General features: G+C 39.9%; 1 protein-coding gene across 1 annotated transcript in view; it reads left to right on the top strand.

Moving 5' to 3' along the window:
- PRMT8 (protein arginine methyltransferase 8) overlaps nt 1–24,309 on the top strand; it is a 55,026-nt gene that overhangs the window by 8,326 nt on the left and 22,391 nt on the right. Inside the window, exon 2 of the mRNA XM_041460612.1 lies at nt 21,906–22,091. Within this exon, the coding sequence (XP_041316546.1) occupies nt 21,906–22,091 (186 nt within the window). The remainder of the gene's footprint in view (nt 1–21,905; nt 22,092–24,309) is intronic.

Raw genomic sequence — 24,309 nt, 5'->3', positions numbered from 1 at the left:
GCTGTTCTTCAATCCACGGTGAGATTTGACCCCCACTTGGGAGAAAGACCAGCTACTGATATTCTTTTCCTTAGTCACAAACAGTGAAGTAATTTACCTTCCTGTAACTCATTCTGAACTACTTCTATCTGAGGACCAAAGATCTCATTATTATGCCTCATGGTAGACATTAACCTTTTTGAAGTACAGGATTTTTACTTTTTTATTTTACTCTGATATGATTTACATTAGGATATATCAGGAGTAACACCTCTGAGTCCTATATAAATAGGGATCCCAGTGGTGTGGCAGAAACATAGACATGTTGACTTGAACAAACCTGTGTAGGGCATCTCATGCAACCTCACAGCCAGGGTGGAACAGTCACCAGCATTAGATCATGTTGGCCATTGCTGTCTCTGGCCAAGTCTTGAAAATCTCTGAGCACAGAGATTCCACTGCCTCTCTGGGCAACCTCTTCCAGGGCTGCACTCTCAGCAGACCTCTCAGAGGACAAGTTTTTATTACTGTCCTATCTGAACCTCAGTAATTGCAGGTTGTGACCTTTTCACCTCATTATCTCATCTGCTGCTATTTAGAAGACTTCCATATTCTTTGCATTATCTTTCAAGTACTTGCAGGCTGCTATTAGATTGTCTCTTAAGTCTGCTCTTTCACAAATCAAGTTCAGCACACTGTAATCTCTTCTTACAGGTCATCTTCTCAGGCCCATGACCATTGCATTATATACTATCTTGCTTACCTCTTTTTAACTAAAGGCTGTTCAGAAATTGTTATGAGAATGGAAAGGAAGAATATTTTCCTAAGTGAAAGAACATAGTAGAAGACTAACTGATTAATGCACGTGGCCAAGTAGTGTCAGCAAAGTGTATTTTGCAGAAATCCCCTGTGACAGAGCCCAGCTGTATATCTGGCATGTTTTACTTCAGTATTTTGGATCAGTAGTTTCATATTTTCTCTAGAAAGAGAGGTCAAATCTGAAAAGTAGCACTGCTTCTTACCCACAGTTTGCATCTTGTCTAAGTGTACATCTGGAACAGCTGTTTTGGGAGGAAATAAAATGAGATAGAGTTAACCACACCACAACATAGTTGTCTCCTTGGGAGGTACAGCATTTTAAACCTAATTAGGATTAGCCCAATTTAGTAGGAGCAGGGGGTGCTCCACAGTTGCTAGGGATGCTTGCCTGTTGTTGAGCCTCAAAAAAGGGTTAGGGCCATCATTACCCTTTTGGTTTTGTTGGCTTTGGTGAAACCCAGTAAACCCTCTGCGAGCCTGAAGCAGACCAAGGATGCAAAATAACAAAACTGAGATATAAAACAGTTATTGGGCAGAGAAGACAAAGAAAGGGAACAGATTTTAGTGTGCAAGAAAGTATGTTGCAGACTGAAATTTCAGCTGAATCCTTTTCAGCTCTGTGCAAGTTTGCTGATCTCTTAGATTATTTGGATTAGAAGAGGCAAATGTAAAGTTACCCTAAAGTAAAAGCCCTGTTCTGGAAAATATTGAATTTATATAGTACTATATTTAGCCATGTAACAGAATCTTTTGCAAATTTACTGGAGGTCAAACTATATAACGAAATTATTTTGTGAAGTTGGAAAAGAAAAGGCAAGAGAGACAAAGGGCAGTCAGGAAAGTGGGTGGGCAGGTGGATGGAGGGAAAAAAAAAGGAGAAGGAAGGAAGGAAGGAAGGAAGGAAGGAAGGAAGGAAGGAAGGAAGGGGGAAATAGAGTCAAAATGCAGAGAAGCAACACAGGAACAGTAGAAATACTTACATTCATTATCAAAAAGTCACAGAATCGCTCTGTGGCTCCTTGGAGACTGTTCTTACCAGTAAAGGCCAAGGTGAAGAAAGCACTGAGTACCTTGGCCTTTTCCTCATCCATTGTCCCCAGGGCCCCTGCTCCATTTAGCCACAGGCCCACATTTTCCTTAGCCTCCCTTTTGGTGCCTGTGTACTTGCAGATCATTATTCCATTGTCAGGATTAACAAATGTCAGGATCAAGGAGCTGGAGGCAGAGGTAGCAGGAGGCCTTCAGAGGAGTGAATCAATTTACCCTTTTGCAGCCCGTCAATAAGGAAATAGCAGGGGGGGTTGCAGTGGCCTGTAAGGTCTAATGCAAATCTCAATTTCTCTGTCAAAGTGAATAAGCCCAGCATTCACTGCTCTTTGACAGATTAGTCAGTTATGAAATAAGAAGAGACAATATGTAGTTCTAGGCCTGTGATTCACCCCCACCAACCACGTAAAAAGAAAGAACATAACGTAGAAAAAAACAAGGCTCTTTTAAATTAGCAATCAAGGTGTGTGTTTTAAAGCTTCCTTGAAATTCTCCATTAAAATTTGCCTTTATCAGCGTTGTCTCACAAATGATTAATTGGTAATCTCACAAATAAGGGATTTACAATAGAGAGAGACTCTGCCAGTGGAAACTTATCACCAACTCTCACAGCTTTGCACACACACCCCCAGTCTCCACTCCAACGAGTAGAACCAGGACAACGTGCAATATTCCTCACTTGTCTCCATGTCAGGATTCTAAGCAGCAGCTCAGCTCCAGCTCACCTCATCTCACCTCACAGGCACATTGTCATCGCTGAACTTAACATATTACTGTAAAGATCATTTTCCTAGCTCGCTGCTTCTACTACATTACCCTTCTATTAATATCTAAATTGCTGAATCTTTATGTTCTAGTAAATCCAAAAGCTGATTGCACTTTCCAGGGCTGTTCAAAGCATGTGTCCTGCTACCTATCTGAATTTCTTATTCAGCACCAAGAGATTAATTCAAGCCTCCAGTGCCAAACTGCATCTCACACTTCTTAGATTTTTCAAACATACTTTAATGAATAATAATACTAGCACCATGACAGTGTGTATACTGCTTAATGAAGTATATTTTGCCTAACAAAATTGTAAAACTAGGCCAATGGGTTTATATTTCTGTTTTCTCCATATTTGACATTCAATTTTTGTCCTGCTTTTCTAAGAGACATTTTTCATCAGATAAACTTAATGGGAGGCAAAGATATATTAGGATTTTAAGTAAAAAATGTGCTTGCACTTATTACTGTGAGATTTTCATGAAAATGTGAAACTATTCTCATAGCCTAAATAGTATTGTTTTATTGATGAAAAAAATCTCTATGCCATCTTTCTGTCTTTTTACTCTTTTTAGGTCTGTTCCTTTCTCAACAGAAAACCAATAATGCTTCTCAGTGCTCATAAAATATCTCTTTGTTGCTTTGCAAAAGGGAAGGCAAAAGTATTTGTGTTTGCAAGACCTATCTTCAGCTGGTAAAACTGAGTATTCTAACCGTGCCTACTAGAAAACAAAAGTATTCTCACCTCAAGACAGGTTTACCCTCATGTAAATCCATCAGTTTCAGCAGAATTATTTTTGATTTATACAGATTCAAAACCACCTCGCATCTGTATATAAAATTGTATTTAAAAGGATGAATCACCAGTGTTTTTGCTCAAGAATAGAGTTTTCATTATTCTGTTTCATGATTGTATAGAAATGTTAGGTGCATGCTTTTTTGTATTGCTTTCTTCACCATATTTAAAAGATGGGTGTAAGATACCAAAAGCTTATTTGATCATTAACACAAAGCTACAAAAGCCTGATTTATATCAACGTGGTTATTAATTGCTGCTTTTGAAATACACAGTGTAGATACCTTTCTAACAGGTGTGGTTCAGAACCCACTGTAGTTAACATAAATCACTGAAGATCTCTGAACATTTCAGTGAATGTTTGATTAATAATGCAAGAAAGGCTGAACACACTGGTTTGCTCATGTGTGTCAGCAGCACTCAGCATGATTATTTATTGTAGAATCAAGTCCATACCAGCAGGGTATTTAAAAACACTCCTCATCTACCCTGTATAATATGGAGCAAGAGTAATTCTGCTGAAACTAGAGGTATTACCTTTGTTCTGCCTGTTAGATACATATCCATTTTCTTAAATGACTGCTGAAAACACACTGAAGTCAATTACGGCATTTGCAGCTCTCCTGGGAAAAAATGTATTACCAAGGCTGGAACTGACAGGTTTTTGATCTCAGTCACTTCCAATGAAATTTCTTGCAGTAGGTAAACCAACACCAAATAACATTTAATGGCCAAATGTGAGCAAATGTAGTTCATTAAGCTAAATTTACAGCGTGGTTAGGAACATGGATGTTGTCCTTGCTATAAATGGGACTAGTCTCACAAATACACACCATTGCCTTTGTAGTCTGCAGAAAGATTAGTATTTCTTTGTCCATTACTAAGCAGACTGTCATGGTTTAACCCCAGTTGGCAACTGAGGACCATGCAGCTGCTCCTTCACTCCTTTTCTTCCCCAGGGAGATGGGGAGGAAGATCAGGAGAAAAAAAAAAAGAAGCAAAACTCCTCAGCAAAAACTGAGTTTAATAATTGAAAGAATGTAAAATACAATAATAACAACAGTGGTATTAATACTACTACTACTACTACTACTACTTAATAATAATAATAATAATAATAATAATTTTAATAAAATGGAGAGGGAGAGACAAACAAGTGATGCACAATATAGTTTCTCACCACAGACTGATGCCCAGCCCATCCCTGAGCAGCAGTCAGCAATTCCCAGCCATCTCACCCCAGTGTATGCACTGAGCTGATGTTCAGTGGAATATCCCTTCAGCCACCTGGGGTCAGCTGTCCTGGCCATGCTTCCTCCCACTTTCTTTTGCACCTGCTCACTGACAGGGCATGAGACACTGAAAATCCTTGGCTTAGAGCAAGTAACAACCAAAACATCAGTATGGTTTGCACACCAAACCCAAAACACAGCACTGTGCCAGCTACTAAGAAAAGGTACTCTGTCCCTGCTGAAACCAGGAGGAAGACTTAAAAGTAGCTTTCCTTTACATGAGCATTTTTTAAACCTCAGATTTAAATTTAATTAGCTGCTTTAGCTTGGTTATAAAATACCATCACCATTAGAAAAAACATTGATATCCAGTGTAGTTCCAGAATCTGATAATTAATGAACTGCCATAAGATACTCAGTCACACAACAGTTTCTTCTCTGACACTATTCCAAACCAAGAAAGTTACTCCCCTCCCCATCTTAAAACTGAAATGCAAACGTAATACATAATCCTAATTCTGAGTGAGCAGGACTGTGCTACTTAATAATTCAATAACTGCCTTGACCATTTGTGATCATTTGTCATTTCAGCCACGCAGTTCCTTAAAGACACCTTAAGATGCTTGCTTACAAAATACTTTAGCAGGTATATGTGTCTGCATACATATACTTGCAATGTTTCTTACTTACATAAAATTCACACTGGATATTGTGTCATGACTTCCATTTCTTTGTGCACCTGTGTTAGTCTTATTAAAACTGTGTCAAAGACACAACTATGCCTATGTGGGCTCAGACATAGTAAAGTGATAAAATCCTGGTTGAAGTCTTATACCACATCAAGTGTTTATATATATATGTGTATACATATACATTTATATGTTGATAGAGGCACTCTGTGTTTAAAAAGGCAGTTTTATGGGAAAGTCCTAGCTTTTTATTCCTTTACATCCTTTGTATTCACTATGTTCCTCTGTATGAGTGTTGTGACAAAATTCAGTTTAGATGTGGAAAATCACAGGAAGATGAACCCTTACACTTCCAGTTCAAAACCAACCTCATATTTTAGATATAGTTCCACCAGAGCTGAAGTAAGCTTAAATTCGACTAACCTGGTGAGCTGTTAGTAATACAAGCCCCCAGTGTACAAAGGCAGCATTTAAATATATTTGTCTCTTTGAGTTTAGATCACTTCCGAGCATTCACACCTTTGATTCAGCAATTAAATATAGTTGGTCTTGTTTTCTTAAATACATCTCATAGCTCATAGAGATGCCCACCTGGATGCTGGGCTCCCTTACCTGCTCCACAGGGACTCCCACTGCCAGCTGTGCCCCGTGACAGGATCAGAAGCAATGGGCACAAACTGAAACACCGGAGGTTCCATCTTCAAATCAGGGAATACTGTTTTACTGCAAGGATGACTGAGCACTGACACAGATTGCCCAGGTTGATTGTGGAGTCTCTTTCCTTGGAGATAATCAAAAGCCATCTGGATACACGTAGGCAACTGTCCTGAGGTGGTTCTGCTTGAACACAGGAGCTGGACCAGACGACCTCCAGAGGTCCCTTCCAACCTCAGATGCTCTGTGGTTCTGTGAAATCAAACACAACATTTAAATAAAATTGGAAATCTAAGTGGTTTATATGTCTGTTTCACATATCACATTTGTTTTCTTTGCTGATATTTTAAAATCTGGTAAATTTAGGAATCTATAACAAAGGAGCACAGCCTCTGTTTTTTCTGAAACATTCAATCCTGTGAAATGCTGAGTATGTTCACATCTCTATTCACTGTGGTGTTTTTTACACCTGATGAACTGAGGTCTCAATAAAATGAAAAGGACCAATGATTTATTGAAGTCACTGGATTGTACAGACTGTACAGAACAAAGGAAGTCAAGTCAATTAACTTAATGTGCTAGGCAACAATTCTATATTTAGCTTTTTTCACTTTGCATTGGTCTTAGTTTTTTGACTGCTGGGTATGACTTTGCTATCTGTGACATCAACTTAAAATCAAACTTTTTCTTAATCATCTGCTTTTAGTGTGAAATCCTAGGTTGAATAAAGGTAGTATTATTTATTTGGGATTTCCTAAGGAGTTAGGGAAGATGCTGTTGTCAGTTCCCATTGTTCTTCTTTCATCTTTTAACTATTTAGAACTTTCTCTGTGGCATGGTCTTCAAAAGAAACATTACTGTTTTGAGGGATACAATTTATGTGTCTTGCTGTTGGTGACAGAACCTTGAATTCCTCTGACTTGCAACATGCTTCAGAGTTCTGCTGAAAATCACAGCATTGTCAGTAAGAGGAAAAAAATAAAATCTGGTGTTTTTATGTGGTGCAGAATGATTTGATCTCCAGGGATTCAGTGGCTTAAAAAAAACCAAAAAAACAAAAAACCCCAAACCAAAACAAAAAAACCTCCCCAAATACTTTTGCAAGCCTTTTTTAGGAGATCTTTAAGAAATATGTGCAACTCATTGGATAGAGTCCTAATGTTCTCTATCATTGAATCAACGAATCTTTATTATTTTCTGTTGTTAGTTTACTTTGAATAGATCAGCTAGGATCTGGAATCTGCTCACATAAATTCAAATGCTTTAATAAGGTATCTGAGCTGCTGGAGTGCATGTCCTGTCTAAGCAGTAGAGACAAACACCTCTGAATGGCTGCTCTGCCCATCTCAAACCATACTTTAAAGAAACCTTTTTCTTTCTATTGATCGTAGACAGAGCCTAGAGCAGTTTGGCAGCCAAACTTCAGTTGTATTAACAGACCAAACACAGTGGCTTTTGATTTGTATGACAGTACTGAGAGCATTCTCCCCTGATTTATATGTCTATGAAAAATCCTATTGTTTGTCTGTTTTTTTACATTTTCAAAATCTTCTCTTTGTCAGAAAGCTATCCCTCCCCATTAATTCTGAATGTGCAGCCAGTTCAGAAGTGAGAGCTGATGCTTCTTCTCCTCCTCTATCCCACTCAGCTGTCAGTCATTCCATGAACAGAAGAAATATTTAAAGAAACAGGATCTCATGAAGCTTGATATGTTCCAAAAAGGAAAAAAAAAAAAAAAAAAAGAAAAAAAGCACTCCATGTCAATAAAACCTTGAGTCACCTTGAATTGAAACACTATTACTTCTGTTATTTCTCTGTTCTTTTTTTCCAGTTTCTGAGTTAATTTTCAAATAAGCAGCAAGTGAAACTTTCAGTCTTATCCTTTAACTCCAAGTTATCTTAAGCAATTTGCAGCTTTTTAAGTTTGGTTTTTTTTTTATATTTCAGGAGTTTTTAGGGCAGTACAACAGCACATCAAAAGGCAAGAAAATCTGAAGGTCTGTTCTGCCATCAGAACACAGATAGGTTTGGTGCAACAAAGAATTTTGCATTGCTGTACATCATGCTGTGCCCATGCTGTGGCTAAAGAACAATAATGCCAAACTTATATGCGGAAAGGTGATAAGACTGGCTAAAAAAAGACACGGAATCTGCGTCAATGTGTTACTTTTATAGGCCTTTCTGTACCCAGAAAATCTTACTCGGTCTTTTCAAGGTTTCTTCACAACTGTGAATAGTAAAAACCTTTCTGATATCCACTCTCTGAGCTTTTCAGGTTAAGAAAAGTCACATGAATCAGTGGAGTTCACGGGTCAGAAGCACTTTAATCAGAAAACATCAGTCTTCACCCTCACCAAGCTATTTACACAGCATCAACAGAAGACTAATTTGAACCGAAGCCCAGTTATCCAGATCTTGCTACTGTCAGTTACATTTTCTGCTCTTGTTGTTGCTGGTAATTTCCTTTTTGCTCTACAGCTTTCCTAAGTGGAGCCACTTCTCCAGTCTGTAGTGATTCTACACCATTCATTTCTGTTGCTTCTCTGTTGCTGCCTAAGCAAAGGGAAGGATGAACCACTCATGCATGCACAAGGACGTCTCGTTACCCAGCTGCTCCTGTGGATGCTCTTGGCAGAGCCAGATCTTTCCACACAACAAGAAACAGTCAGAGCCCAGGCAGGATGTCAACAGAAAAGCGTGGAAGGGCGTGTGGCCACTACAGAAAGGGGGGAGCAGGATGCAGACTGTCCTGGCACGCCTGAGACGTGCAGGAAGGACCCAACTCCAGCTGACCCCGTGCCATGCAGGCGGCATTTGCTTGTTGCAAAAGAGGCACTGCCAACTGTCAGGACAGGCACAGGTTGTGTTTTGTGGACAAAGCATTGTGCTTTGCGTCCATAAGTCAGGCAAGGATTTCCATGCTGTCTTAGCCAAGCGTGTACCCACTCTCATCTCAAAATAACATATGCTGCCTTATGAATCAGCATCAAGAGAAGTGCTGAGGCACAAAGGGAAAGTGCTGCCAATCCCTTATGAAAATGGCAGCAACAAGAAAAGGAAGGCAAATTATAGCAGCAAAAGCCAGGGTGGAGACAGCCCCTTGGTGAACAGAAATGGAGGTGGCTCAGGGTGGGTTGTTTGCTATATTTTAACTAACCTGCAACCAGTCAGTGTAAAATTCATACGTTCTCACTCCTGGAGGGAGAAGAGAAGATGCACTCTTCTTTGTACATCTCAAGGACAACTCAACTGCCTTATCCAACTTCAAGTGCCCGAGAGAGAACCAGGTCAGAATTTTCCTCCTTTCATAGACTTAACCATGTTTGTGAGGCCAAAAAGCTACTGACTGAGTTTTAGCAGCTGGGGATCCTGAGCACAAGCTAAAATGGCTTTCTGCCAGTTTTCTCCCCAGTGATTTAACTACAGCTGGACCCTTTACATCTGATTAAAAAAAATAAAGCTTTGAATGTCATCACAAGAGTTGTATTCTAATGACTACAAATGAAAATAGCAATTGCTAAGAGGCAGCAGAACACAATATGCTTTTGATCCGTTTCTTCTAGAAATTCCTGCCTGGAAGGTGCAATGTTAAATATCAAATGTCTTATTAATGTCTCTTTTGAAAACAGTAGACATTACATGGGATTTCTGATTCAGCAGGGGTGTAAAAATACACTGAAAATTGAATATAAACAAAAGTTTAACTTAGAAAAATATAAAAACTGCAGTTGTAGTTAAATGATAATGCAAATGTGTTTTTGCAATATGTCCATGGTCATGACACTGGTTGTCCCCAGTTCCTGGGGAGGATAATGTGAGTTGAAGGCAGCCCAACCCCATTGCTCCACTGAAATTATCTGTTAGTTTTTCAACTTTTATACTTTATGTTGGGTCATGTCAGCACTGTCCCCTTTGCAACTAACTTTGGCTAACTCAGGGAGATGTTCCTTTTCTTTTAATGAACTCAGGGAGAAACATTTAAACTATCAGTTGATTCACTTAAAATCAGCTTCTTTGCAACAGCTGTGGGCAGCTGCATTATTCCCTGAATTTCACAGGCACTTCATCCTTGCCCATCATCTTCAGTGAGCCATCATAAGTGGTGATTCAGAGAGCCACATTCCATCTCTAGGGGTTTCATCTGTCACAAAAAGATGCAAAATTCTGATAACCCACAGTAAGAAATGGTTGTTTCCTTCAAGGTCGCACAGTGAGATGGACTTAAGACCAACACAGAGGACAAAAAAACCTGCCAGGTGATGAAGAGAAAGTCTGTGCTATAACATATTAAGATCCAGTGAGCTACAGCTCCAAAGGAAGTGGCAGGGTGTCAGTGCTCAGTGCAGGGAAATGTTATTTTTTGCCAGTTGACAAATGGAAGTGACAAATGTGGGACTTGTATTCGGTGTTGGTGCTTGTGTGCTGGTAGCTCTGCAGCAGCACTGAACTGTAAGTCGCTGTGCTGATTTTCTCTGGCACTTCAGCTCAGGGACTGCCATTTCTCAGTCTTGTTCTTCTTTCTGTCCTTGCTTATCCTGCAGGTCCCGGACACTTCTTAGGCAGAGACCACCTCTAGAGCTGAAGTGTATCTGAAACTATGCTGAGTGTAGATCAGAAGCTTGGCTAGATCACGGCTAGGCTTGTCTAGATCAATTGGATATTTTTCCTCCTCCATACTAAGGCTCAGTAAAGCCTACAGAATATATTATCTTCCTGAAGAACTTCCTATAGAGCTTCCTGTGTGGCAGTTTTTCCTGCTAGAACTTCCTATACAGCTGAAACTCAGTGAGAGGGGAAGAAAAGACTGGTATATCAGCTGCAAAGTGACTTTCAGAGATCAGTGCCTTAGAAATTTGCTAAGCAGAGGAGGGCTTCCATTTAATTTTCTGCTAATTTAAGAAAATAATTTGTACAGATAGAATACTCTGGTTATTTTTGTTAATAATTAGCCTCTAAAAATAGTGGAGCCCTACTTTTTCATGTGAAGTTCAGCTTACTGCCTGATACTGACTAAAGGCCTAAAAATAACTGGTTTTATACTTGATTAGCACTTTCTTGTACTTTGTCACTAGAGAGTCAGTCGAAATTATGCTGGGGAGGGGAAGAGGCCAGTCAGTGATACAGCTACTTTCCCTACAAGAAAGGCACTGTGAGCATTGATAATGGAGGCTCTGACTCCCCTGACCTCTCCTCAGCAGATTTTCGTGCACTTGCCAGGGGGATGTAAAGCAGCTTGAAAGTACCAAGTCCTTTTTGTTTCCTTCCGTTCATTTCCACTGCCTTGCCTGTCAGCAAGGCAGGCACTTCTGCAGCAGCGATGATAGTAAGAAAATCACAATGGAAAGTTCACACTTCTCTGGCTTTGTATCTTCATAACTCTTTATGCAATGATCTGCAACAAACTCTTCCTCTTCACTGCGTTCAACTTTGATATTTTCAGTGCAGGCTTCTATAACTTCTGTTGCTATTTCTACAACAAGCTGCGCCTTGTGATGCGAGGCGTTTTAAAGTAATCTGGCACATGAATATCTCTCTTCACTTGAAAATCAATAAAAACCTTCAGTCACATTTACATTTCTGTGTACTGCTTCCAGATAACAGGAGCATGTCTTCCCTGCGTTCTAGCTGATCACAAAGTGAAAACAACTGCTAGGGTTTCATGCCTCCGAAGATGACCTTGTCCTTATTTCTTTTTTTTTTCTTGTCACAAAAAGAGCTGACTTGCCTAGCCATTCTTAAAATAGAACTAATTACCATCTGTTAACAGGCCCCTAATGCTCTGACTGTAGATCCTTATGCACCATTCATGGTTTCGCAGCCATGATGATAAATTGTCTGCAATTCAGAATTCATGTGCAATTACATCAAGCTTACCTGAGTGACCCAGCACACATTATGGAGACTTCTTCTGTAGAGCCTTGCACTCTGAATGTTGGACCCCACAGAGAAATGCAAGGGCAGCTTTTTAATCAATTTACACTGTGAGTTATACCATAAAAAAGAAGTATTCAGGCAATGCTGATGAGTCGTCTGTGTTGCATGCAGAAGGACAGGGAAATGAGAAACCTAGATCTTCCTTCCAGCTAGTCCAAGTTGATGCAAAGGCAGCCCTCAAAAACTGAGCCCCACATTACAGGAGGAAAAGGAGCTGAGTCGTGACTTGCTAAATAATGATATAGGCTTTGAGCTACTCCCAGGGAAACATAGCATGGAATGATTTCTTCGTTCTGTGTGATTGCATAGCGCCAGATCTACCCGAGCAGCAGGGAACATGACTCACCAGCAGCCCTGAACTTTGTTCATGTGCACACAAGAAGAACCACTTACCCTTGTTCCAGCTACTCCCTCACAGCACCCAGCCACCCTAGAAACGGTGCTGGATTCACAGGTCTTGGTGACTCCTCTCAGCCACACATAAAACTGAGTGTGTTTCCATCCTGCCTGAAAAAAATGAGACAAGGCTGCTGCAGTTTGACTACTTGTATTGCAGAAGGGAAGGGAAAGACTTCACAACTGCAGTTCTAAGCCAGTGCTGTTTGAGCAATATAACACTTCTGCAGGCTTTTCTCTCTGCCATGCCAAACCTGAAAAGGTCTTTGAAACAGCTGGGGGGAGTTTAGTCCCTGAACAGCCCCCCGTAGCTGTGTGATACTTGTTGATGGCATAGAAGTGCTTGCCCAGACAGGCCAGGTGGGACATTAAATATCAATATCAGTGCAATTAGTAAGCATATAACATTAACAATTATCACTACCAAATATAGAGGTGACTCTGCAATGAATGCCCAGGAATGAAAGTGATATGGTTTATTTTTAGATTTTTTTCCCATTTGGGACCAATATTTTAAAATCATCTGGAAGACCTGATGCATTTTATTAATGCAGAGATATTTCTTTCCCTTGTGTAACTCCCTGAAAGGCAAATCAGAAATAAAATGACATTAAACTTGGAAAAGCTCTTTATTTCCCAGAGGCTGTAGCCTACTTCAAATGGAAAATACTGTTATCAGCTTTTCCTCTTTCCAGTTTCAACAACAGATAGGCAGTAGTCTTACCTCAAACCTTTCCTCTGAACAACCACAAAAAATAAGCCTCTAATAGCTCTGTCAGAACAACAGGCTGTTTCCCCTTCTTATATCTGTGCATCTTGATTTCTTTTGTTCCAGACAGTTTTGGATGTAGCGCTTTAAAGGCAGGAGATCTGTCGAAACTCCCAAAACCCTGACATCTCAGAAGGAAAATCTGTTCCAGGAGAACATACAACATAGTTTATACCTACTCCTTGTTTTCTTCTGGATAATTGAATGCAAGAGTGTTCCATGGTGATCAGTCAATTTAAGTGCTCCCTGGCCTTTACTGGCTATTTTAGGTGCTCTTCAAATTTTGATAGAAGTGATGACAATGATGTAACATATGGTTGTCAATAACAATCCTAACTCTCACAGTTGACCTCAGTTCTAAATTTAAAAGTCCTGTGGTGATATCAGAATTTCACAGTCAACATTGATAGGCTTGGGACCACACATTAGTGCACCTTCCTGTTTTTCACTGCCAAGTTAACTTCTACCAACTGAATAAAGAATTAAATTAAATTAAATTAAATTAAATTAAATTAAATTCTCATCTTCTTTAGTCACAAAAGGAGAGACTTAAAATTACAACAAGGTGGGAAGGATTTTTTTTTTTTTTTTTTTTTTTTTTTTGGTTTTATTTGCCTTTCATGAATCCTTGGAAAGGGTCAGGATGCTCCACAGAGAGCAGGGACTTGCAGTGTTAACAAGTCAGACATAGCGGTAAATCTGTATAAATCCAGAAGCTTCAACCTGCAAGAGATACTGGCTTTGTGAAGCTGCTGGTGTGCTGCTCTCTGGTCCACACACCAGAGTAAACTTTTCAGACGGGATTCTGGAACAGGAGAAAGGCTGCTGTAGCTCAAACCAACCAAAAATCTCATACATCTTAGCAAGGCACTATATTCAGAAGAGCTCTGTTACAAAACATGTTTTTCCTAGGAGCCCTGATGTATGGTACTGAGTCAGGAAAAAGAAGTCTGGAGTGTCTCTCAGAAACACCTAGCCCTGGTGGTCTAGCCTGTATTTCTCAGCCTGCCAGATTTACTTATAGGTATCAATCTTGTGTCAAAATAACCAGTATGTTTGAACATACTCACCTCTTCTATTCCTGATTACAGTGAAAAATGGAAAGAAAACCACAGGACATCTAGCCACAGATCATCACAGCTTTCTGTATTTATCTATAGATCTCCTTTATTTAAATCTTCAGCTTTCAGATTCTTGACTTACGTGGCAGAGACCATTAAACTACAACAGATCCATATGCCGCGAGTGTGGAGGCAACAGCACGGTTATACATGGAGATCCGTTTCCAGATTATTGATAGCAGTTAGATTGGTCTCTACCCTATGAAAAGAAGAATGATTTAGCCATCTGCCAACTGTAGTTCGCTTTTGGTATTGTCCACCAGAGGACAAGGCTTCTAAAACACGATTCCCTGCTGAGCTGAAGCTGTGAATCCCTGGCTGTGAGAGAAGCGGGTCTGAGACTTCAGCCAGCGCTTGAGAACTTCCTCACTGTGCAATTTGCCTCACTCCTAATGAGGCTCAAGGGGCTCCAAACAAACAGATGGACAGCAGAGTCTACTGACAGACCATCTGCTCAACACCACAGAGTACAGGTGAAAACACAAGGCATTTCTCCAGCTGTTCGTTGTAGCGGGGATCTTGCAAACCAAGAAGGTGTTGCTGTGATATTAAATCTAAAATAATAATAGGCTAAATGCCAAATGCCAAAGATAATCAAAATGCAACCTTCTCCTAAAGAAAGATGCCTCTCAACACTTTTAAAGTAATGCTTTGCTATCCTTCCACAAGGTGCTTTGCAAAGATTAAATTTCAGTTAATACTAATACATTTCTCTCATATTTTCCTTTTGTTCTGTGCTGAACTAGACTTTTCGTACCCTGCATGGGACATTCTGGTCTACATGCATTGCAAAATCTCCATCTTTATGAAAAGTAACACATGTTCAATTGAATATCAACATCTGTAACTTGTTGCTGGTTTTTTCACCCAATGGCACTGTGCACTAAGCAGTCATGAGAGCAGACTGGATGAAGAGCATTTTAATTGTGTGCACACAGAATGGTCTAGAACTGCTCACATATACAAATACTTAATGTCATTCCTGTCCTTAAATTTTGTCATTTCCTGTAATCTCAGTTCTGTTCTGTTACATAGCTAGAAAGTTTAGAAGGTTTAGAAGGTAGCTTTAGAAGGTTTTCATTCCTAAGTGACATCCTCATCTTCTTACAGTGTGCATGCTTTAATCTCATGAAAGCAGGCTCTGTTCTTATTGTGTGTACAAAACTATCAACCAAAATTTATAACCTACCTCATAATTTGCACTAGGCTCAGGTTTATAAAACTTGCCACCTGTATCTCCTGCACAGTGCAACTATAACTATTTCTTAATATCATAGAATAATTTGTGTGGAAAGGACCTCTGGAGGCCATCTAGTTCAGCATCCTGCTCAGATAAAAGATAGCTTTAAAGGCAGGTAAGGAATATTCTCCAGCTGAGTTCTACAGTCTACACTACTGGAGACCCAACAGACCATTCATTTCAGTGCTTAAACTTTATTAGGAAGAAGAATTATTCCTGCATACCCAGGAATATTGGAAACTGGAAATTGGGTTGCTTATTTTGTGACCTGTCTCTAAGAAAATTCTGGCTTTACCCAACAGACAGTCCACATTAAAAATCTTGACAGTATGAAGTACCCTGGATCAGATCTATGAAGGTATCACAGCACCTATTTTGCATTTACATATCTAAATTTCTTTTTAGCTTCTGCACAATGAGTAACAACTTTGCAAATGTTGTGATCTTTACATTCCTTTTTGCTACTTGGTGCTATTTCTGCTGCAGCCTAAGTGTGCTGACCACACCTTTATCATACTGATGACCAGCTTCCATCTTTGACTTTTGGAGGATTTGGGCATCTAAGGTATAATCTAGTTCCTTGTGCAACTGATCAGTCTCAGTTGTTCTGGACAGAAGCTTAATTCTAAAGCACCAGTGTTTTCACAGTATTTTTTCTATCACCTTACTTAGGGGTATTATGTCACAGCTGTAATACACTCTAAGCTATGTTTGTCTGTATAAAGGACAGTGAATTTCCTGCTGATAACAAATGGACTGGTTTGTCTGTGACAGGTTGATCTGGCATTCCAAACAATCCATGTCGAAAGTTCAGAGCAGTGCCTCACTTTGAAGTGGCTGAACAAGGGGAAGCCTCAAAGCAAGCAATTTTAAGAATCAGGTCTCTCTCCCAGCTTTCTTACAGAGTCTGTCTGACTAGATTCAGTTTTAGAGTTTAGATAGATTTGCATTTGCATTGAATAGTTATCATAGTTATGTGCAACTTAAAACAGACTGAGCCTGACTTTCATCAAGCAGAAAGTATATCTATAGCTGCTGAAGAATTGGCAATTTCACACCGATTTTTAGACAATGTAAAGCTTCCACTAGGTAAATGTTCTTTACTGAACAGTTCTGAAATTAGTTCTGAAAGCATTTACCTAATACATATATATATATATATATCCTTGTTCCCAAATAGCTACATCTCTCTGCAGTTGATGTTGGAACTCCCTGATTTCTTGCCATTTTGCATTCCTTGTGAGCTTCCCATCCTCAGCATGGAAAGGTTTTCCCATGTGTAGAGGAGCTTAAAAAGCCTGGTTTCCTGCAAGTATGTTCTCTTTATGCCCCCAGCTCTTAATTTAGTTCTGAGCGATGCTTGGTCTTCTTTGTACACCTTCATTACTGCTCATCCAGTCCAGAGGCTACACATTGCACATGTGGCAACAGCCAGGTGGCTTAATAGACCTAGAGCAGGTAGAAAGCATGACATCTGAAATCTAGCTGCTTCAGTTTCAGTGGATCATCAGATCTCTTCTACCTAATTACTGGTTTTCAAGAAATGTATCAAAATATAATTGTATTTGATATTTCCACACTTCTGTCAAATCAGACTGGCTTGGACAAGCTCAGAAGATATTAATGGGAGGCATAGGCAAGATACTCTAAGAGCTTCATTTCCTCAGAAAATCAAGTTAAAACTTCTCTGATAATGGATTAGATTCTTTGCCCTATTCAAAGATCACTTAAGATAAGCCTTGGACAAAAACTTCAAAACAATAAAAGATAAAGGAGATTTTAACTTGCATGGTGACTGTCAAGAAGTTTTTGTTGAAGCCTAAATTTTGGCAGGAGGATAGCAAATACCTCTTATATTTGGCTGTGCTTTTATATTTGCAGCAGGAAGAAGCTGTATTGTTGGAATTGCTATGGTGGTTGCATACCAGTTGATAATCTCTTGCACTCCAGAAGTCTTGATTATTAAATTCAGACCAATTAAAATGGTGTTAGGCACATTCTATTCTAGTAGTTCTGACATAGAAAGCTATCTGGCTCAAAAAATAAGTAAAATCGACATTTAGATATGATAAAACCTCTTGTTGAAAAGGAAAATGATGCTGAAATTGAATAAGTTAAAACTGTAATTCCAGTTTTAATTAGTTTCTTGAGGAAAAGTTCAGCACTTCCCAGCAGAAGGTACAGTTAACCACTTCAATGTCATAAAAATGCCATAAATAACTAAGAATTTGTCAAGAATGAAATACTGCAGCTTGAACAACAGTTTTGCAAGGATTGGAATTTTAACCTCCAGCCCGATGTCTCCATAGTAATATCAAGAAAGGAGAATTGAAATTCAAGTTTATTTTTACTCTACACACCACAGCTTTTGTCACAAACCTCCTAGAAAATGAATTGTGCATATTTCACCATCTTGTCTCTCTGTAGACATATGGATATATCTAAAAGGCTCAAATTTTCAAAAATAGCTCATGATTTTGAATACCCAGTTCTCTTTTATATTTTGGGAATTGTACACCCAGACAGCCTTGTTGGTCCATGTTGGATTAGGTCCAGTTTTCAGAGAACTTCAACAGTACCTCCTGATGCACATGGGCAACTCTGTAGGTCTCAAAGTCACACAGAGGTGTCACTGAGGTGCCTGTATATGTTTCAGAAGCCTACATCAGGATGTTGAGTTGTGGGATTTTGAGAAAGAATGAGGTTTACGAATCTTGTCTTTTGCGGGAATTCAAAGCTTTTAAGGAAACCAGTCCTGTTCTAGTATAGTTGATCACCTGCAGTGTACCACCCCTGGCCACAAAGAAAGAGGAAATAAATTTTATTTGATTTTTAAAAGTAGGAAAGTATTTCCCTATTTTAATTTGATTTAAATGTTGAAATGGTGCACAAAGGTAGGCCTTCAGTCACAAAGCAGTGATAGACTGCTTCTCAGATCCTTCAGATCCCCCACCTCCACCTTCAGTACCACACGGGAGATGGAAAAATAGAGGGCTGCATGTTCAGCACAGTGAAGAAAGAATTCTGAAGCAGCTGCTTCCATTCTTTCAGACTTCATCTGCATTAGCAGCAAGCCAGTGTTCTGGAATTGTGTGCAGCTGGCCAGAATCCATACATGGGCTCTGCAGAGAGAGTTTTTTAGATTCTTTACACTGATGTGAGGTTTGCCCCCAGCCCAGATGCTTTGCCTTTTCAGGTGTTATTCAAAAGATGAGTTGTTCTTCATGTAGGCTATATATATATGCTAAGCTTGCAAATCACATCAAGGGTTCTTTTCAGTTCTGGAAAGAATATAGGAAGTTGTCTTTCCTTGATAGTTGTTGTCTTAAAAGCATGTTTTCTCCTGAAGCAATTACACCATATCCCTAAAAACATAGTTGTTTCTAGTTTACAACTCAGAGCTGTACACCAGAAGACTTTATTGTTTCTGATACAAATAATAGCTGTCATTGCAGTTCTTTATTCTGTAGCTCTCCGCTGTGTTTTCCCCAGATATTTGTTGTCATAGGGCATAAGTCTCTCTCAAGTGAAATTTTTCATAGAGTCTATGGCAACTTATTGGCAAAGTGATTTCCTGAGCCCCACTTACAAAATTATTCTTATAATTGTGGCATTGTTTTGGAGTTCCAGAATTACAGTGCTACACACAGAAATTTCAGCAGGAGGTATTACAGACGCTGCAAAGTGTACACCATTTGAATCCGGGAGGTCTGCCTTGTGTTAGTATGCCTGAAACAGAAATGAGGCAGCTGGTTTGAGGTCCCTGTGGCAGAGTGCTGCTGGCTGAGAAGATCACCACCCCTGTGCAGTTTTCTGCTGCCCCTGCTGCATGAGGCTGTGGTACCCACAACACAGGATGGACCTGTTGGCATTCAGAGCCGAATGTTGTCAAACAGCCACCATCAACACATTTTTCCACAGGCTGCTTGGCTACAAACCAAGCCAGCTGAGGAGCAGATAGGCTTCTACTTCTTCTGCTGGGTGGGATATGTTCTTCCTGGCAGAGATGTAGATGCACAGCTGAGAGCAGTAAGTCTTCAGGTAGTTTGGATAAATCTGAGAAGTACTGCAAGTCAAAGGTGCAATACTGCCTCAGTAGCTTAATAAAAAGTTATCTTGCCACCCCTTGGCCGTAGCAGAATTCAGCTGCAGACTAAGAAACAGTGATGTTAATTCTTTTACAGGAAAGAAATTCATTCAGACAACTTTGGTAGCCTAAGTTGTTAGGTCTAATTTCATTCAGTGTATTTAGTCAAAATAACCTTGTTCTCATAATCCTGCCTAGACCCTTCCATGCAGCCAGGAGCAGAATTGATACTGCCTGAGATCCAGACAGGATATTTGCCTTCAAGACCTGTCTCTTTTCCTGTAGCAAATGCTCTCTGTTGTACAGCAAACCACATTTAAATTTGTAGTTTGACAGCAACAGAAATGCTAGAAGCCCCCATGTTTCCTTTACAAAAGCTGATATAACTTCTCTCCATTACATATCTTTTGAGCAATTGCCTGTGATGCACTGTCCTGTGTCTGGAGGCCTTCTTACCTAAGACAAGAACAGAATTCAACGACTGTTTTATTTTGTAATGTATATAAACTTATGTATTTTGCTTGTAAAATGATGCAGAGGGTAAGATTTAGGAGGAAAGTGTAGGACCTTACAGATTTCATATTATAATAAAACAGAATTTCAAACACCTACAGTTTAAGTCTTTGTAATCCAGCAGACAAACTCAGAAAGGACTGCTGAGAAAGGTAACTGCAAAAATTACATAGGTACGTGCCAATGGAGAAAAAAGTTGAGATATAACCTCAAGTATGTAATTAAAAGTAGTAGGATTATATTTGAAAGAGTTGAATATTAAGAGAAACACTTTGACAGAGTAAGTTGTCAGTGTTACTGCTTGCAATGAACAGGCAATGAAGCAATGTCTTAAGAGAAATTACTTGGTTGCAGATTGACATTTTTGAAACTAGACCAAACAGAAATACAAACACCAGTTGGGAGCAAGTGTATTCTGCATGGGAGGTGAACTAGGTGAGGTGAACAGGGTGAGGTGATAAAGTTAAAAATGTAAGAAATAGAAAAGACTTATAAATAAAGCACTTCTGTATCTTTGCGGATGAAAAATGTTACAGGAACATAAACCAATGGTATTTACTTTTTTAACAGATGGACCAAAGAAGCCATCAAAAGATGACACACAGAAATCTATAAAATGTGGGGGCTTTTTTCTTCATCCTCTTTTTTTTCCTTTTTTTTTTTTTTTCTCTTTAAATTGAAGCAAACTGAACTAGGCTAATTGATGCTATTCAGAGACAGTACAGGGGATTGACACCTCACAGTACCAAGCTATAGAAGGCAGCATGAACTTCATGAAAGTAGAGAGGAGAGGCTCAGGCAACTCTGGTCCCCACTGGGAAACAACTGAGTCATAAAAAACCCCAAAAGTACAAAAGGATATGATATATTTTAAGTAGGATTGACCTTAATATATGAAGTTGTTGACCCATACTTTGCAGGTGACTTAGTGCATAGGTGAAGCTGTAGGATATTGCTCAGTTTTTCTCAGTTTTCAGCTTTTTGCTTCATATTAAGGATTCAGAATGTAGATACACACATGGGCCAGACCAGGGTCTGTTTTACCTCATATTTGAAAAACATTCTGTCTTCTGTCTTATATGCTACAGGTATCAAATGTGAACCAAGGGGGTGTGAGAATTCTGTGTCTATCAGAATGCTGGTGTTGGACATGCAGTACTCAATAAAAAACTAAGTGCTGGGAGCCATGGTGTGTTGGAAGCACATAACTCCTTCATCTCCCAAGAGGAAACTGCATAAAGACACCATACATGTCACACATCTCCCTATAGTGCTTCCTGGACATGCTGAGAGACTTTCAGATAGCATCAGGGACTTTCAGATATTGTGAGCCTTCTCAGACCTAGCTCATCAATATAGACAGGGTACCTTACCTGTTAATTAAGAATCAGTTGTGAATCCTGCCCTTCTTGGCAATACTGTGTCTGGAATCCTTTTTTGTATGAGCTCTTCTTTGCAGGGGAACTGTGTACTTATTGCAACCTTCCTCTCACCAAGCTGTGGCAGTTTGGCAGAATAGGACATTAATGGAAAAAAGGTAGCACTTTACTGCTTTGTGTCAATGTTTGCAGTAACCTACTTCAGCCAACACCAGTAATTTACCATTATTCTGCACTAATTTAAGTATCTGCAGAGAAACATCAAGGAAAAATCCATTAAGGAAATTTTGCAGGACATCAAATACGTTAAAGATCCAGGAACAGAAGGAGGCCTAAATTTCACTTACGATACACCAGATGTCTTTGGACTTGTTATCTACTAGATAGTTACAATAATAGCACTAACAATAATATCACTGCACTAGACATAGAGAGAAATATTTTATTTTAACCATGCCTCTTAACAATATTCCATGTTCTCCTAGGTTTGCACCATTCCATCCCAGCCTCCTCAGCCTGCTGTTGTTCCAAAGCCAGTTCAGTCTGTCATCCATGTTCCATTGCAACCCAGCTGTCCCGGCCGAGGCAAGATGGCAAAGCTCATCAATCCAGAAGAGATGACATCCAGGGATTATTACTTTGATTCCTATGCTCACTTTGGAATTCATGAGGTAACCTTTATTTTTGTTTCAGCAATTGTTAAATAACTAACAATATAATAATAATATTATTAATATTAATATTAATAATATCTCATTATTTCTTTTTTTACTTACTTCTCTGTATCCCACTTGCTCATGATTATATTCCTCTGCCTTTCCTCAGACAATTGTGTAGTCTGGTTAAGTGCCAAAGATATCCCCCACTTCCCTAGAGACTTGCACCCAAAACATCTGTCCCACTTAGATTTTTATTGTAGCTGTCCGTGCAGAGGTGAATTTCACAAGTACATCAATGCAGTGCATTTATGAGCACTGCAAACCAGCCCAGCCACAACCATGGGCACTCCCTTACTGCTAAGCTGGGGATTTTGTTCTCTTGAGTGTTTGAGCACAGATATCAGCAGAACAGCTGCTCAGCTGACATGAGGAGCCAAACAGTTTCCTGGCTCCTGGCATGTTACTTGAATGCACAGGTTGCATTGATGGGAGCATTAAGCCAAATCACCTCCATTAAATACACTCCTGGAAAGAATTTGAAATACTTGATGGACAGTTTACTATCAAAATGTTGAGACTGTAGACGAGTTCTAAAGAAGTCACTGATACCTTGCCCTGCTGATATTTTTCTGACACAAGAGGATGAGATCTTTAGGAGCACGATGCAAAAAAGCAAATGTGAAATGACTCAGTGCACTCCTCACAAACAGCATAACAAACAATATCTATTTCCATTACTCTAGTAGTTGGTTGTGGGGTGCAAACATAAAAGATTTCTATCTGCCAATAACATCTTGCCATTGTAGAATTCAGAAATTCAGTCCAAGAATGGAAGACGATAGAGAAACAGTTGAATGGGAAGGAGACCTAGGAGAAATTTTGAAGACACATCAGGGACCTTAAATCAAATGGAACTCCTGATGGAAGGATACAGCCATGTAGGTCTCAGGGAGTGCAGAGAGCTTTTGCTGAGGCTGGGAAGTTTCCTCCTTGCCTGCAGGAGGTCTGCACTGTAAAGTATCTGTGTCCACAAGTAAAGGAGCTGCTAGAGGAGGATGGCAGACTTTGAAGCATCAGGGGCATGAGGAAGAGACTGAGTGGATCTTCTCTGAGAGCATGAAGGTACAAAGCCTAAAACCCCAACTGTAGTGAAAGGACAGGGAGTGAGAGTCTGTACTTACCAGGTGTGGAAGTGGGGACTCCTCTGATGGTGAAGGCTGGAAACTTGTGCCTTCTGGGAACAGGAGGGAGGCTCTTGATCCACCTGCAGATCTCTGGCTACAGAATAGGGTCAGTGTCTTCATTGTAGCTGAGGGACAGAAGTTCTGTCCAAGAAACCTCCAGAACCAGATTCTGAGCCAGGCAGAGGCACTGGGAGCAAGTGACAAGTGATAGCTGCCAAAGGCCCTCCCCTGCAGGGCACAGAGGCCCCCGTCTGCTGACAAGACCTTCTGCCAAGGCATTTGGATCTGGGACATTGTGGAGAGGCTGCTGGCATTTGTCCATCCCTTAGACCAGCCCTCAGAGCCTGCTGCTGTTCTACATGAGCACCAGTGAGACCTGGAGCATAGCAAGTGTCACTGGGCAGCTCTCAGGATGATCACCAACAGCAAGGTGTGCCAGGCAGATTTTTGCCTCAATTTCGACAGCGCAAACAAGGACTTGAGGAGAAGTGTTGCCACAGGTCCACAATTGTTTGTGCAGCTTGTCAATGACAAGTTCTTGGGTTTTATACCTATGGGACCCTCTTTGAGGATTGGGGTCTGTTAGGAAGAGACGGAATCCATCTGAAAAAACAGGCTAAAAGGCATCAGTTTTGACAGCTGGGGAGATACCACTCGTGACTGGCCTCCAGATGGACTTTGTGATGCTCATTGCAACATTTTTGGAACAGCAGTTCAGTCAGTTCTCAGCCCACTGTGCTGACCATTTATGCAGTCCATAGTTCATGCATTTTTCAATGAGGATGTTATGGGAAAAAATCTTGAAAATTTTGCAAAAAATCAAGATAAAAGCCATTCTCTTCCTCATTCCTCTTCCTTCATCCACAAAGCCTATTACTCCACCATAGAAAGATACCAAGTGCTCAGTCATCTCCAAATCCATGCTGAACATTCCCTGTCACCTTCTTCTTAACATGTGTGGAAATAGTTTCCATGAGTTTGTGCTCACAGTGGTGATGGACTGATACCAAACCATGCTTTATGATAAAAGTAGCCTTTTGTTCATC

Source organism: Pyrgilauda ruficollis, unplaced genomic scaffold, assembly GCF_017590135.1.
Source record: "Pyrgilauda ruficollis isolate IOZ18807 unplaced genomic scaffold, ASM1759013v1 scaffold146, whole genome shotgun sequence".
Classification (NCBI taxonomy): domain Eukaryota; kingdom Metazoa; phylum Chordata; class Aves; order Passeriformes; family Passeridae; genus Pyrgilauda; species Pyrgilauda ruficollis.
This window is presented reverse-complemented; position numbering and strand designations above follow the sequence as displayed.